Source organism: Anguilla rostrata, chromosome 1, assembly GCF_018555375.3.
Source record: "Anguilla rostrata isolate EN2019 chromosome 1, ASM1855537v3, whole genome shotgun sequence".
Lineage (NCBI taxonomy): Eukaryota > Metazoa > Chordata > Actinopteri > Anguilliformes > Anguillidae > Anguilla > Anguilla rostrata.
The window spans coordinates 33,798,446-33,813,502 of record NC_057933.1 but is presented as its reverse complement, the minus strand read 5'-3'; the positions used below and the strand labels follow the sequence as shown (position 1 = coordinate 33,813,502).

Genomic DNA, 15,057 nt, shown 5'->3' with positions numbered 1-15,057 from the left:
GAGCTTGAGTTAGCAGTAAAATTACTCCAAAGAAGAAGGTTGCTTGGTTTATACAGTCTATAAGAAATTTTATTTCAGTTTTTCAAAAAATAAAAAAATAAAAAATATTTCACAGAGACCAAAGAAATTCACTTAATACTATTTTACTGGAAAAAAAGACCCACTGAAACGTTCGAACTACAGACCAGTAACTTTAAGCTGCAGGGATGTGAAGCTTTATGCAGAACTACTGGTCTCCTGCATGGAATCAGTTCTGGGAAAGCTTATACACTTTGATAAGACTGGTTTTATGAAGGGGAGAGGGGCATTGGATAATATTCATAGCCTCTTGCATATTCTTAATATGTCACATTACACATTATCTCATGACTGTCCTGTGTTGTCCCTCGATGCTGAGAATGCATTTGACAGGTTAGAATGGAACTACCTTTGGCTGGTCCCTAGGATTTGGATTTGGGCCCAAAATTATCTTTGTGATAAAAACATTACATGGGTGCCCGGCAGCTTTGGTTCTTACTGGGCCCTGTCAGTTGTCTCCCTTTCAATTGCTAAGGGGGACTTGACAGGACTGTCCTTGCTCACCTCTCCTCTTCGCTATTTCCTTAGAACCCTTTACACAAGCCTTTAGGGAATCTCTGCAGTAACATTACAAGGATGCAAATGATTGCCTTCTTTTTTTTTTTTTCAGTCACACTTTAGGAGTTCTCTACAAGGTTTGGCAGCCTCTGGCTAGAGTGTCCATGAAGGTGTCCACGAATCAGCTACTTTGGTCCATCCATATTTTGCAGGAGAAGGTACAGACTGGATAGTTTTCAGACTTTTGGACCAAATGCTAGCTTGGTACCCTGCTCGATTTGAATGTTGTAGCAGTGCAGCCTGTGTGGGAGGAATGTTTTCCATTGAGAGACATTTTTGAGAAAACCGGTCCTTCCTTAGATCATTGACCTTTTCAGTGTCAGTTGTCTTGTCATACAGAACATAGGTGTATCTTCAGAAATAAAAAACTGTTTGATTCCTGGCTAAGCGGTTGAAAAGGATTAGCCGTCATAGCAATGAAGGCATTTGTCACTTCTGGAAATGATTTCCATGCAGCCCAGGCTGTCTTTTTGCCTTTGCCCTGGAACTGTGAAGTTGTATCACAGCCTGTGAATGAGTGGAATCCCAGTAGAGCCAAACTCATTTTCCTTCCCAGCCTTCATTGCTATGACAGCTAATCCTTTTCAACCACTTAGCTAGGAATCAAACAGTTTTTAATTGCTGGAAAGATACACCTCTGTATCTTTTTATCTGGACCAAAGTAGCTGATTTGTGGACACCTTTATGGACACTCTTGCCAGTGGCTGCCAAAGTTTGTAGAGCACTCCTAAAGTGTGCCTGTAAAAGTGAGCCCCTCTGTTCTCGAAAGTGTTGATGCCAGGATGCTGGGTTACCTTGCACAGCATTATGCCAATGTGCTGGAACATGTGAATTGGCACACGTGAGTCACTACTAGATTATGTCCCTCAAATGAGATCTTATACTATATGTTTTTATTTGTTATTACCTGGTGATGACAAATGATAGCAACCTTGAGATTGAAATGAGTCCACTTGGGTGCATCATAGGTCAATTGCCAACTGTTTAGACAGCCATTTTGAATTTCTTCAATAGTTCACTTCCTGTTTAAGAGTTTTTGGGGGCACCCCATCTAGGATATATTCGGATCACTCAATGTACGTACCAGATTATATGCTTTTATGAGGTCCTTTCTGTGCCTTATGTCAATTGGTAACTGTTTAGGCAGCCATTTTGAATTTCTTCAGTAGCTCACTTCCTGTTTAAATTTTTTTGGGCACCCCTTCTAGGATATCTTGAGGTCACCCAAGAAACGTGTGTGCCAAATTTTATGCTTTTATGAGGTTATTTATGTGCCTTTTGAGTCAACTACCAACTGTTTAGGCAGCCATTTTGAATTTCTTTAATAACTCACTTCCTCTTAAGATTTTTTTGGGCACCCCTTCTAGGATGTCTTAGGATCACCCAAGGGACATATGCTTATATGTCCATATATGCTTCTATCCACCACGTAACGAGTTGGCCATTTTTTGAGTTTAATTCCCCTGACTATGAGGCAATTGTAGTTATTTGACACTTTGATGTGACACAAAGTGTGAAGGACAACATTGTGAGATGGATTAAAAGATTAAAAAACAATGTAGGAGACATTGGGTAGCATTGCTTTGGAATACAGTTTATTTAATTTCTGTGAGGGAAGGTAGCCTATATCGTTTGTAGTACAGTAACTTGCCGTCATTTTGATATCAGTACTTTTAATGGCAGGCCTAGCCAGTTTGAATGAACGACTTATAGACAGTGCTTTGTAAGTGTGAGTAACTTGGCATTTCTGTGCATTGAAAATGTGTTTTTAATGACATATTTCTTTTTGTACTGTGTTTCTAATGAGTAAGTGATAAATAAATAAAAATTCATATATAAATTCAGTCTATGACAGACATGCACATGTTGCACTCGCAGAAAGACAACACAAGTCTTCCAGTGCCACATATTTTAATGAAAAGTTCTTTTTCACTGCAAACAAAACATAATAGCGGCAGTGTAGCACAGTGGGTAAGGAACTGGGCTCGTAACCAAAGGGTCGTAGGTTAGATTCCCGGGTAAGGACACTGCCGTTGTACCCTTGAGCAAGGTACTTAACCGAAATTGCTTCGGTATATATCCAGCTGTATAAATGGATACAATGTATTTTAAAAAATGCTATGTAAAAGTTGTGTAAGTCGCTCTGGATAAGAGCGTCTGCTAAATGCCTGTAATGTAATGTAATAATAGCTTTTAGCTGACCGCATACGGAGACACTCTGTTTCAGCTGGCTTAGCTTGCATGTATTCCAGTAAAGCTTGCTACCAAGCACGTTGCAATACTGTTCTGTATTGTCTTTTTCTCTAACAGAAATGATTAATGTCATGAAAAGTAATGAAACCCCCGTTTTTACAACGCATAAATAAGCATTATAACATGGTTCATGAAGAACGTTCCCACTGTAACGTAGCTAACTAACCATGCGAACAACAGTATAGCCTGCGGCTAGCACAGAAGGTAATTCAGTTTAGCCAACATAATCTTACAACATTGTTGTGTATAAGCATGTATAAATCAACAGGAATTTGTACACATACTAAAAGTATTGAAAATTCGTGCTGCGGCTAGCCAGCACAGAAGCTAGTTATATTACTAACCAGTTTAGCCAACATTATCTTACAACACTGTTGTGTATAAGCATATATTACCTGCAAATAAAATAAAAGCTTTTAGCTGACCACATGCGTAGACTCTCGCTCTCAGCTCGCTTAGCTTGCCACCAAGCAAGATGTCCTGTGCCTGCGAATCTCACACTGACTGGCGGCCACTGCCATCTACTGGCGTCAGCTGGTATCGCACTGGCTAGCAGAGAGAAAAAGATTCTTGCAGTAATATGCATCTCATTAAAAAACTCGTTTTCAACGTACAAAAATGCCAAGTTACTCACACATACAAGACATACACCGTATAGAACTCATTCATTCATTGGCTGTTGCGGTTATTTCTGTGGGGAACGCTGAAAAGTGCCAAACTCTCGGTGCTGTATAGGTATGGGGCATAACCAAGGCATAACTTGGCTGGATGGCATACCTGCCATCCCAATGTATCTCTTAAAGGGACAGCTACAACTGTCAAGATGACCATTCTGCCGCAAATTAACGTTCTGTTTTTTAATGATTCCATGAGCACCTCCCCCAAAATTTATACGTGAAATTTATGTTTGTTATCACAATTCCTCTGGGGAGGAAAAAGTGCCAGAATCAAGCTAAGCACATTACAACAAAGTAAACATACTGGGGGGCCTTGCTGTTCCAAGCCTAAAAGTTTACTATTATGCTTTTAAACTCAACCGTGCATATTTTGAGGGATCTGAATTCAGAGGTGCCATGGCAAATTGTAGAAGCAGATCTGGTAAAAACCACACAGGTTTGAGGATCTGGTATATACAGGGGTGGGTCATAGAAATAAAACTTGAAGTTTGGGAGCATCATTACTAACTCTCTTGACATTTGGGAAAAAATGAGAGCCGATAATGGGTATTAGATCAAAATTCTACCAAAAATCACCATTATGGAATAACTGTCATTTTCAGTCAGGTGGTAGAACCATTTACCTTTTCTCAATGGACTTGGTAAGGGATCTACATATTCAGTGATATTTGTGGTGAAACAGGTCTGCGTGTGTTCAAAGAAATTAGGAATCATTACACTTGACCTGGTCCGTCATATTTTTTGACCTAAGACTAAGATCTGCGATTAAGCTTCCTAATAGATTGTACGACCAAAAATCTTCCAATTGAGACGATATGGGAAAAACAACTAGGTAACTTTAATGACACATCAGAGAATCTTGCAAATAAGCTAATTCACTTTAAGATGATTAAGATGAGTGTATGCTATACCTTATAAATCCTTTATAATAAAGTTTGTTACAAGCACTAAATGTAATTTTTGCCCATCCTTTGGGTATCACATTGCATATGTTCTGGGAATGAGTGGTTATTAGGAACTTTTTGGGACCGGGTCGTGTCACTACTGTCAGCACTCTTGGGAGTCAACATAGTACTAAATCCCTGCCTCTATTTGCTCAATGATAATTCAGCCTCGTCCTTAACTTTGTATCAACATAGACTTATTTTGGCTGGTTCCACAGAGTTGAAAAATCTTGAAGCTTTGGTTTCAGATTGATCTTCCTAATAAATAAATATTGGGTATTGTGTTACCAAAATGTGGTCTCATTATAATGTACATCTGCTCATCTGAACAAGTACAAAGCAGCAACAGTGCAGACATTGGTAGGCATTGTCTCCACCATAGGGGATTAGCTCAAGATATGATAGAGGATTTTTCTACAATTGTTTCTTATTGTAACCTTTTATTGGCATTTATTATTTATTTCAGGAACTTTTATTGTGTTTTAATTTATAATAGAAATATTATTAATTATTGTTAATTATGTGTTTATGGAACCATTTCCATTTGATATTACAGGGAACATTGGCATTATTTACACTGAACTATTAAATGGACCAATGTTACTTACGAAGCCGTAGGTAATGGGACCACGTGCATTTATCTTACTCCCTCCCCCAATTGTAAAAAATGTGTCTTCTTTCTTTACTCATGTTTAGCCTCTTCTGTTTGAGCTTCTTGTAGGATTTATTCTATACAGTTGTGTTAGGTGTGTTGTAGCAAAGATTGGAATGTGTGTCTTTTTTTGTGTGTCCTTTAATGTGTGCTCCAAAAAACGGTTGATCACAAAATAGCAAGCTGACAGAGGTAGATATTTTAACTTCTGCAGGTGGCCTTCTGTGTCTTATTTTGTGATGTGAAACTTTTTCAGTTTTTTGGATATTAAAGTTTCACGGTTTAATGTTATTGTACTTTACCTGCTGTGTGTGTGTGTGTGTGTGTGTGTGTGTGTGTGCATGTGTGTGCATTTGTGTGTATATGTGTTTAGGATGGCCGACTGGCTGCAGGGGACCAGCTTCTGAGTGTGGATGGGAAGACCCTGGTTGGATTGTCACAGGAGAGGTAACACCAACAGCCAACTGTCCCACCATGTAACAGATCATTACTGATCTTCAGGTGACATGTTCACTCTTTAAAGGCAATCTGCGGAATTCTGCAAAAATGAACATGATTTGCTGTCTTAGTACTTTTCATTAGCTCTGAGCATTTGATTGGTCATACCAAGAACACATTTAGCAGATGGCCTTTATGAGACTAAATCATGAGTGGTTCATGCAACCAAATGGGAGACTCCACCCAAAAATCATAATTTTATATGTTCAGAATAATTTGTATAAGTTCAAGCCTTTCATTTTTATTTGCAGACGACAATTTGAACTTACCATACACATTTTTGCTCATCCTCTTAATTTGTGTAAATGGCGGTATCTTTTGAACCGGAGAATACTTCTGAAGTTACAATGACAATAGACACTTTTAGAAAAAAGTCTATTGTGGCATGTTTGAATAACACCAATTATAAAGCAGAGTATCTGAATGACTTTTTACTCCCTCTAATTCTTATCCCATTTAAAAAATATTTTATATGAATACCCCACCTTTTTAAAACACTTTGTTTTACCCATTGTCAGATTAGTAATGATTGATTTAATGCACTTAAATGTAATCATTAAATAAATAGTACCTTAATTACTGTTCATCTGAATTTGGGGAAAACACACATTACCCAGAACTAACCTACAAATGACTTGAACTCTTAAGTCTTGGAAGAGGTTGAGGATACTTCCTTATTACTGCCAAAATGTAAAATATAATTTTTAGAGTTAAATGACTAAAACAACGCCAGTTCAAATTCAAGGTTGACTACTACTACTTAAACCTGTGACAGGGATAATTCGCCATCCATCCCTGCGGAATATTGAATTTATTATAAAGGTGAAGAAGCAAGGAATTTAACTTCATATATTCCTGGTCAGAGATAATAGTCATGAAATCAGACATCCTTTGCTAAACAAATAAGTGGTAATAAAGATGGTAAAAATGGAATAACGATAACAGTAACATCGCTAACATATATGGGTAGTTGACATGACATGCAATTTTTCCATCCGGCAGCAAAAAAAACCATAACACTGGAATTATTTTGATGAGAATTGTGAAAAATGGTAAATCTCTTCAAGTTGATTGTGGACAAGATGTTAATTGCATATTTTGTCAATTTCAGTCATACTTGTGATTATCCTCTGGTGTGATTTGAATGTTTATTTACAAAATGTAAATAACTCCTATTGCCATCCATTAACATTGGTAATATTTCACAGATGTGTATTTTTATAAATTAGACTCCAGAAGTTAATGAATATAACAACATAAAAGTACCAATCAATTCAATAACTGGTCAAACAAACATGAGTGAGGTAGCACATCCAAAAATAATGAAAATATACAGATTCCTTACTTTTTACTATTTATTTTTAGGCACACATTAAAACAGCGCTGACACATTTCAGCATTACTGCCTTCATCAGATCATGTAGTAAAATGAGTATGAGGTCAGGTCATATAACAAAAGGAACAGTTATGAACACAGTTGTTAACATTTGTCACACACAAGCATGAGCAATTCTACATAATGGAACAATGAGACAATTATTCAGTTACAGCACAGTTGGCAATTACAATTCACATTTGGTAATTTGGTAAAACTTGCTGTTGTTTTAAATATCCACCAATAAATTTGTGTAAATACAAAATTGCTTATTGCATCAACATGTTTGAATAGCCTAATGTGCAAACTCTAAAACTCCTCACTGTCTTATGCTTAAATAGTCTCATGTGTAAAATTGATCTATTATTGGTCATTGTTGAACTGTGTTAAATTGATCTTTTACCTAATTACGAAATGTGAAAACCAATTTTGCTGTAATTGAATAATTGAATTGCCAGCCTTACTAATCGAATGTTCCATTATGTAGAATTGATTTCTCATGCTTGTGTGTGACAAATGTTAACACCTGTGTTCACAACTGTTCCTTTTGTTATATGAACTGACCTCGTACTCATTTTTACTAGATTTACCAGTCTTCCTGGTCTTTTTGGGGAATTGAAGAATCGCTGAGTAAAATTATGGCAGTTTGAAAAAGCAAAAGGGACGATGACTAGAATTAACCTGTTATTTTACCCTGACAAAAAGTACGAAAGGTGTTTTTTTCCTGTTTGCTTTTATTGTATCCTCGATGTAAATTACGCAGAAGTACCGCATACCTCACGTAACTGTGTCCAGCGTTTTGAGTCAATTATAACGGGCTAACAAAGAAAATCCGAATGAAAATATTCAGCAACCGAATTAAATCGTTTGAATGTTTTGGTAAGTAATATGCTGTCCCAGCACGAATGCTTCATATTTTATAAAATAGACTTAATGCTAAAGCAAGAAAAGAAGAGCACACGTGTTATAATCCTCAATCTTAATTTCTCATCTGTAGACGTTGGCAGGCTATAACAAAAAGTAGGGTACTGCGCCGAATAACAGAAGTTTGAATTCACGTTATTATTTTGAAAATAATAAATCGAATTTGAGGCTGCAGATTTTTAAAAATGGCGGTTGAAATAAAATGCTGCGAGTACTCGACCAATCAGAAATGTTCGCGTCAGCGCCCCACCCCAAAAGTTCCGGTACTTTTGGAAAGTACTACCCCCCGAGCAGGGACTTTTTTGGGGGTAAAATAAAGTCCCCGGAACTTAATTTAGACCCTGGTGGAAACGCACTTTGAGTTCCTCAAAAGGTTCCTAGTTCCTGGGGAAAGTTCCTGCGGTGGAAACGCGCCAAAATAAATAGTAAAAAGTAAGGAATCTGTATATTTTCATTATTTTCGGATGTGCTGCCTCACTCATGTTTATGAGTTTTTTGACCAATTAATGTATTTTTGGGCTCAGTACTCCTCTTCATTTTGCTGGTTGATGCACATTTTTTCCTGTCTTCAATACCAATCAATTCAACTTTGTCCGGAAATCCTATGGCCAGAAATTAGATTTTGATTGGAAGGATCCAATTGTACCAGAAAGCACAGAAGACATTTGACGGGCACATGCCATGACAAGAGGGTAAGTCTTTATCTCTGAAATATCTTAATTTTTCACTTTTATAGCATAACCATTGGAGGGAATTTTGTCATCCTTTGGGGTGACACCCGAAAAATTTATATATAAAGAAGTTGTATCTTATAAAATATAATATCACATAAAACCTTGTGAACATTCCATTACATTCCCATATGAAGCCCGAGGAAAGGCTTAGTGATTACAAGTACTAAAAATTACCATTAAGTCAAAATTGTCCACTGACAATTGGTCTGACAGCTATATCCCCTGGTGTGGCATAAAATCTTATCACACCAGTGGACAAAGCTGTCATTCCAGAGGACATAGTCACTTTTTCAACTAGGTTTTACATGATTACATGATTTTTTTAATAAGAACGATGTACACTTGCTTGTTTTGTCCATTTCAGGTCCAGACAGACAGAAAAGTGAGTACAGAGATACACGAAGATACGAGGTGATCTTGCATTTACAACCGTCTTGCAATCTTAACTGTGCACACACTATAAGATGAAGCAATGATGTGCTGTTGCACATTACAAGACAACGTTGATGTTTCTGTGCATTGCTTGCCAAAGAGAAGAAGAGAGGGTCGCCATGAATAAACAGCAACTGGAGGCAGTTTTTGTCAGCACCTTTATATGTGCAGAAAAATACAAGAAGAGGAAATCCAGAATTTGGCTGATCAGTGGTTGGGTCGACGTGACCAACACAAACTACAGTACTACAAAGAGTTGGAGCTGAGAACAAAAATATTGAATCATTCTTCATATTGTAGCTATAAATATTCTTATTTTAACTTTAAAATGTTATAGCTATATCAGCTGTATATAGTACATTACCTTGTAGAACCGTTAGAGCAAAATTCCCGCCCTAAAAAAGGCCCGCCTTCCTGAGTGACTGTTGCTATGTACAACAGATGAAGCAAATGGCGTCAGCTGGCAACATCTGCTTGAATTAATTACCACCAGAAATTGCAGATGGTTTTTGAAAGTATAATCCAGTATCTTTGTAAAGTAGTTTGGTTTGATACAATTATAAATAATGTATAAATAGGAAATACGTCTGAAAATATTGAGAAATGAAGGCATTGTTTGGTCCATTGATAAAATGCTGGGAAAGGTTATCTGCCATTTAGCCTAGCTTGCTAACGTTACTGGTTGGAATAATAATACTATGGCAAGATTTGCAAAAAAAAAAAAAAGCCCATGAAATGCTCATTAATGTTCGCAATGATTTTAGCCTACAGCTAGTTTGACCAACATCTAAAAAGTCTAACTTTCGGTATCAGTGAATCTGTAAAAACCTCATTTGCACTGTTGTGGGAGATTGCAACATAGCCTAATGTTAATCTTGTGTAATATCTAGCGTACCTACCGACAGCTCTGTTTATACTTCCTTTCTCATCTATTTTATCTTTTGTTATTTTAGTTTATTATTTATCTTATAGTTTCAGTACTATGTTTTCCCTTCACAACAATGCCTGCAGGCTAACTATTAAGAATTTAATTGCTAGCTATCAACTGCCAGCTATCAACTGCCTATCTGCTGTATTGTTAATGGTCATACACTCCTGTACTCCAATAAAACACCATCTTTTTGTACTCTACAGTATGTAATCTTTTGTTGCATGCCCATGGATGACATTTTTCTGTCGTATGTTCTCAAATGTTGGTATTTCTAATTGGTAAAAGGGAAATTTTAACTTCTTCTAATCTAGCACATATCAGCGCACAGGAAATTTTAATAAGTATTATCCATGCTCATGGAGACACTTATACCCATGGTCTATTGGGATGTCAGGTATGCCATCCCGCCAGGTTACGCCTTGGCGGGGGCGTGCCCCATCTTATGTACAATGAAAAGATAATATTCCTCCATCAGGAAAATGCTGGCAAGTTACTTCGAAATTCTTTTGAAACATTGGATAGCATTGCTTTGGAATACAGCTTGTTTCATTTGTGTGCACTAAAATAGCTAATATTGTTTCTTGAAACTTGCGCTAATTTTGATATCAATGCATTTAATGGCAGGCCTAGATTTTGTAAGTTTGATTGGATGACTTATAGACAGTGGCTTTGTATGTGTGAGTAACTTGTCATTTTTGTATGCTGAATACATGTTGATTATGAGTACTGAAAATGTAACAATATCAAAAAATCTAGCAAAGTCAAAAGTGGACTGGAAAAAATAATGTATATAATTGAAATATTTCAAATAGATAACAAATTGATCAAACAAGAATCAACTGCAAAAGGGCCACAGTGGCGTAAACAGCATGTGCTTTTTTACGTACAGCTATCTTAGAAGGTATACATGCTTTGCAAATGAGTGTATATTTCACAAACGGATTGTCCAAGACAGTGAATGACAACTTAATCTTGAAAGCGACATCTCTTCATGTAAGACCAATAGTAGGCTTGTGTACTTATTCCATATTTATTTGCTGATATTGATAGTAGAATGATATGATATAATTGCGCAAGAATTTCACTTGTTTATTCCGCTATTTAGTGAGCAGTGTTTTTCACAGCTGTTTTGTCATACTTTCAGCCTATTGTTGGCTGTATCTTAGAATACAAATATTTGGAGTGAAAGAATATTTGTATGAACTTCTCAATATACAGTTGAAGTCGAAAGTTCACATACACCTTAGCCAAATCCATTTAAACCCAGTTTTTCACAATTCCTGATGTTTAATCCTAGTAAACATTCCCTGTCTTAGGTCAGTTAGGATCACAACTTTATTTTAAGAATGTGAAATGTCAGAATAATAGTAGAGAGAATGATTTATTTCAGCTTTTATTTCTTTCATCACATTCCCAGTGTGTTAGAAGTTATACACTCAGTTAGTATTTGGTAGCATTACCTTTAAATTGTTTAACTTGGGTCAAACATTTTGGGTAGCCTTCCACAAGCTTCTCACAATAAGTTTCTGGAATTTTGGCCCATTCCTCCTGACAGAACTGGTGTAACTGTGTCAGGTTTGTAGGCCTCCTTGCTCGCACATGCTTTTTCAGTTCTGCCCACAAATTTTCGATTGGATTGAGGTCAGGACTTTTGATGGCCACTCCAATACCTTGACTTTGTTGTCCTTAAGCAATTTTGCCACAACTTTGGAAGTATGCTTTGGGTCATTGTACATTTGGAAGAGCCATTTGTGACCAAGCTTTAACTTCCTGCCTGATGTCTTGAGATGTTGCTTCAATATATCCACGTAATTTTCCTTCCTCATGATGCCATCTATTTTATGAAGTGCACCAGTCCCTCCTGCAGCAAAGCACCCCCACAACATGATGGTGCCACCCCCGTGATTCACGGTTGGGATGGTGTTCTTCAGCTTGCAAGCCTCACCCTTTTTCCTCCAAACATAACGATGGTCATTATGGCCAAATAGTTCAATTATTGTTTCATCAGACCAGAGGACATTTCTCCAAAAAGTAAGATCTTTGTCCCCATGTGCAGTTGCAAACTGTAGTCTGGCTTTTTTATGGCAGTTTTGGAGTAGTGGCTTGCTGAGCACCCTTTCAGGTTATGTCGATATAGGACTCGTTTTACTGTGGATATAGATACTTTGTATCTGTTCCCTCCAGCATCTTCACAAGGTCCTTTGCTGTTGTTCTGAGATTGATTTGCACTTTTCGCACCAAAGCATGTTCATCTCTAGGAGACAGAACGCGTCTCCTTCCTGAGCAGTATGTGGCTGCCTGGTCCCATGGTGTTTATACTTGCGTAGTATTGTTTGTACAGACGAACGTGGTACCTTCAGGCATTTGGAAATTGCTCCCAAGGATGAACCAGACTTGTGGAGGTCCACAATTTTCTTTCTGAGGTCTTGGCTGATTTCTTTTGATTTTCCCATGATGTCAAGCAAACAGGCACTGGGTTTTAAGGTAGACCTTAAAATACATCCACAGCTACACCTCCAATTAACTCAAATAATGTCAATTAGCCAGAAGTTTCTAAAACCATTTTCTGGAATTTTCCAAGTTGTTTAAAGGCACAGTCAACTTAGTGTATGTAAACTACTGACCCACTGGAATTTTGATATAGTGAATTAAAAGTAAAATAATTTATTTGTAAACAATTGATGGAAGAATTACTTGTGTCATGCGCAAAGTAGATGTCCTAACTGACTTGCCAACACTATAGTTTGCTAACATGAAATCTGTGGAGTGGTTAAAAATGAGTTTTAATGACTTCAACCTAAGTGTATGTAAACTTCCGACTTTAACTGTATGCTACTGTCCAGTTTGTCACACTTTGTCTATATTGCATATGAGACTGGGCTGGGGGTGCTTGTTAAATGGATGAACTACATGACAATGGTGGCATATAGAAACTTCATATTTGGCATTGTTAATAGTGTATCGTGTACTAATAAAAAGTTTGTTGTTTTTACTCATAGATTTGTTGCAGGAGCAATGAATGTCAGAGTCATTACGTCCTGGCCACTAGAGGGCTTGTTCAAATGGGTTAATGAAGAAAAATTACAAAAAAACTTAGAACCACCCTGTATGTCAACTACCTACATAGGAAATGCAGGAGGAATTAACCGAGTAAGGCTTTCAATTGACAAACATGACTTAACAGACTTAGCCAATGACTATTACGAGGGTTAAAACATGGTCTTGAGTAACTTATGAACCAAGTGAAAAAAGAAGGCTGAGAAAGAGGAGGGACCGGAAGACAAAGGTTTCTGTCAGCTTGGCAAATCTAAGGATAAAAACCAGGAAACTGGATGATGATTCATTTTTGGCTGGACCACAACAGCGGGGCCAGCCCTACAAATGCGAATGTCTGTGACTGACTGACTGACTGAGTGAGTGATAAAGTTACACCGCGCATGTCTGTGACGTCGGCCGGTTCGGTCCAGCCATATACTAGGTTTTAACCTGGTTTTGTTTTAGCTACCATTTAAACTGATTATGACGGGAAGATACCTAAATGAAGCGGAATAAGCTAGTAGTTTAAATTGAATCGAGAAACACATGAAAGAAGCTCAGCGTAAGTCGTTTGGTACTATCCCCATAAACAGCTTTTCTTTTCTTTTGTGAGAAATAAACGGCAAGTTAGCCAGCAAACCAAGTTTAACTACAAACATGTTATCGCTAACATTAGCCTTTATCGAGATCACACATTGTTAGATTTTAGGTAAAAGAGTGAGTAATTTACAGACTTTTTGTCCCGCTAACATTTATTTATCTGTTTTCCCCTTGTGACTGATTCATTTTTGTGGCTTGCTAGCAAACTCTGCTCCGACTGCTACTGATGGGTGTGAAGCCAGGGTTACATAAAGATAACGTTAGTCTATAGGTCCCAAAGTAACGTTCAATTATTGCGAAATATTTCGAACTTGAATTTTGTGTTTTCTAAAGTGTTAGTCTAACTAGTTGGCTAGGTGGTGTAGTTAGTTGTCTGACGCTATTAAGTGGGCAAGAGGTCTAATTTACTGTTGAGATTAGCCCAGTTTAATTTAGCAGATGTTAACCTAATAGTTACAAGCATCGCTGTTTGCTTTGTATTAGTCATGATTTAGCTGTGCACTTTAACCCGAAGTTAGTCTACAATGCACGAGTTTACGAATTAAGTTGGCACGAATTCCACAATCTGCTTTACTCGTGAGTATAGATTGGACGGCTGATCTATTTATTTATGTAGACACTTTATTCTATTGGAAAAGTATTTGCACTGAACTTTTTTTTTGCTTGGACCGCAACAGCAGGGCAAGCTGTACTAATGCGAGTGTCTGTGATGAGGTTACACCATTGGTCGGCCGAGTTATGAAGTTACACCATTGGTCGGCCGGTCCAGCCAAATACTAGGTTTTGACCTGGTCTTGTTTTTTTAAATGGCAAAAGATGGGAATTATGAAAAAGGTGAAGCAACTGCAAGGATGAGGTCTTTAAGATGGCAAACAAAAAACAACACCTTGGCCACAATGGAAAAAAAAAATGGGAACAATTATGGCTGCAAGCAGTGATGTTGGGGGCCAAGCACCAAGAGTGAGCTGTAGCGCATTGAGGGGTACATTGTCATGGACTGCAAGTTAAAATGAATGTCTGATAGGGGCTGTAGACATGTTTATGTGCAATCTACAAGGAAAATCACGGCAGATATATGAGGCGGTTGACCATAGCTCTGTATGAAAATGCTAGTTCTACATTACACAGTTTTCATTTAATTTGTTTGTCTTTTGTTTTCTCATAAAAAGTCCAAATGAGACTACTTTTTGCTCTCCAGGGAAAACATTCTGCAAATCTGATTTTGAGAAATGTCTACATTTTCACCAAAAATATTAGTCACCAGGCATTCTTCAAGCCACAGTATAATATGATTTTTTAAAATCCTATATTTAGCATGTTCATTATCATTTTTAGTTAACCAATTAAAAATTACACTACTAGCTA

At 37.4% G+C, this 15,057-nt stretch overlaps 1 protein-coding gene across 9 annotated transcripts in view; it reads left to right on the top strand.

Moving 5' to 3' along the window:
- LOC135254964 (afadin-like) overlaps positions 1-15,057 on the top strand; it is a 197,425-nt gene that overhangs the window by 148,358 nt on the left and 34,010 nt on the right. For all 9 annotated transcript variants that reach the window (XM_064335658.1, XM_064335648.1, XM_064335635.1 and 6 more), the window contains one exon: positions 5,536-5,609. In XM_064335658.1, the coding sequence (XP_064191728.1) occupies positions 5,536-5,609 (74 nt within the window). The remainder of the gene's footprint in view (positions 1-5,535; positions 5,610-15,057) is intronic.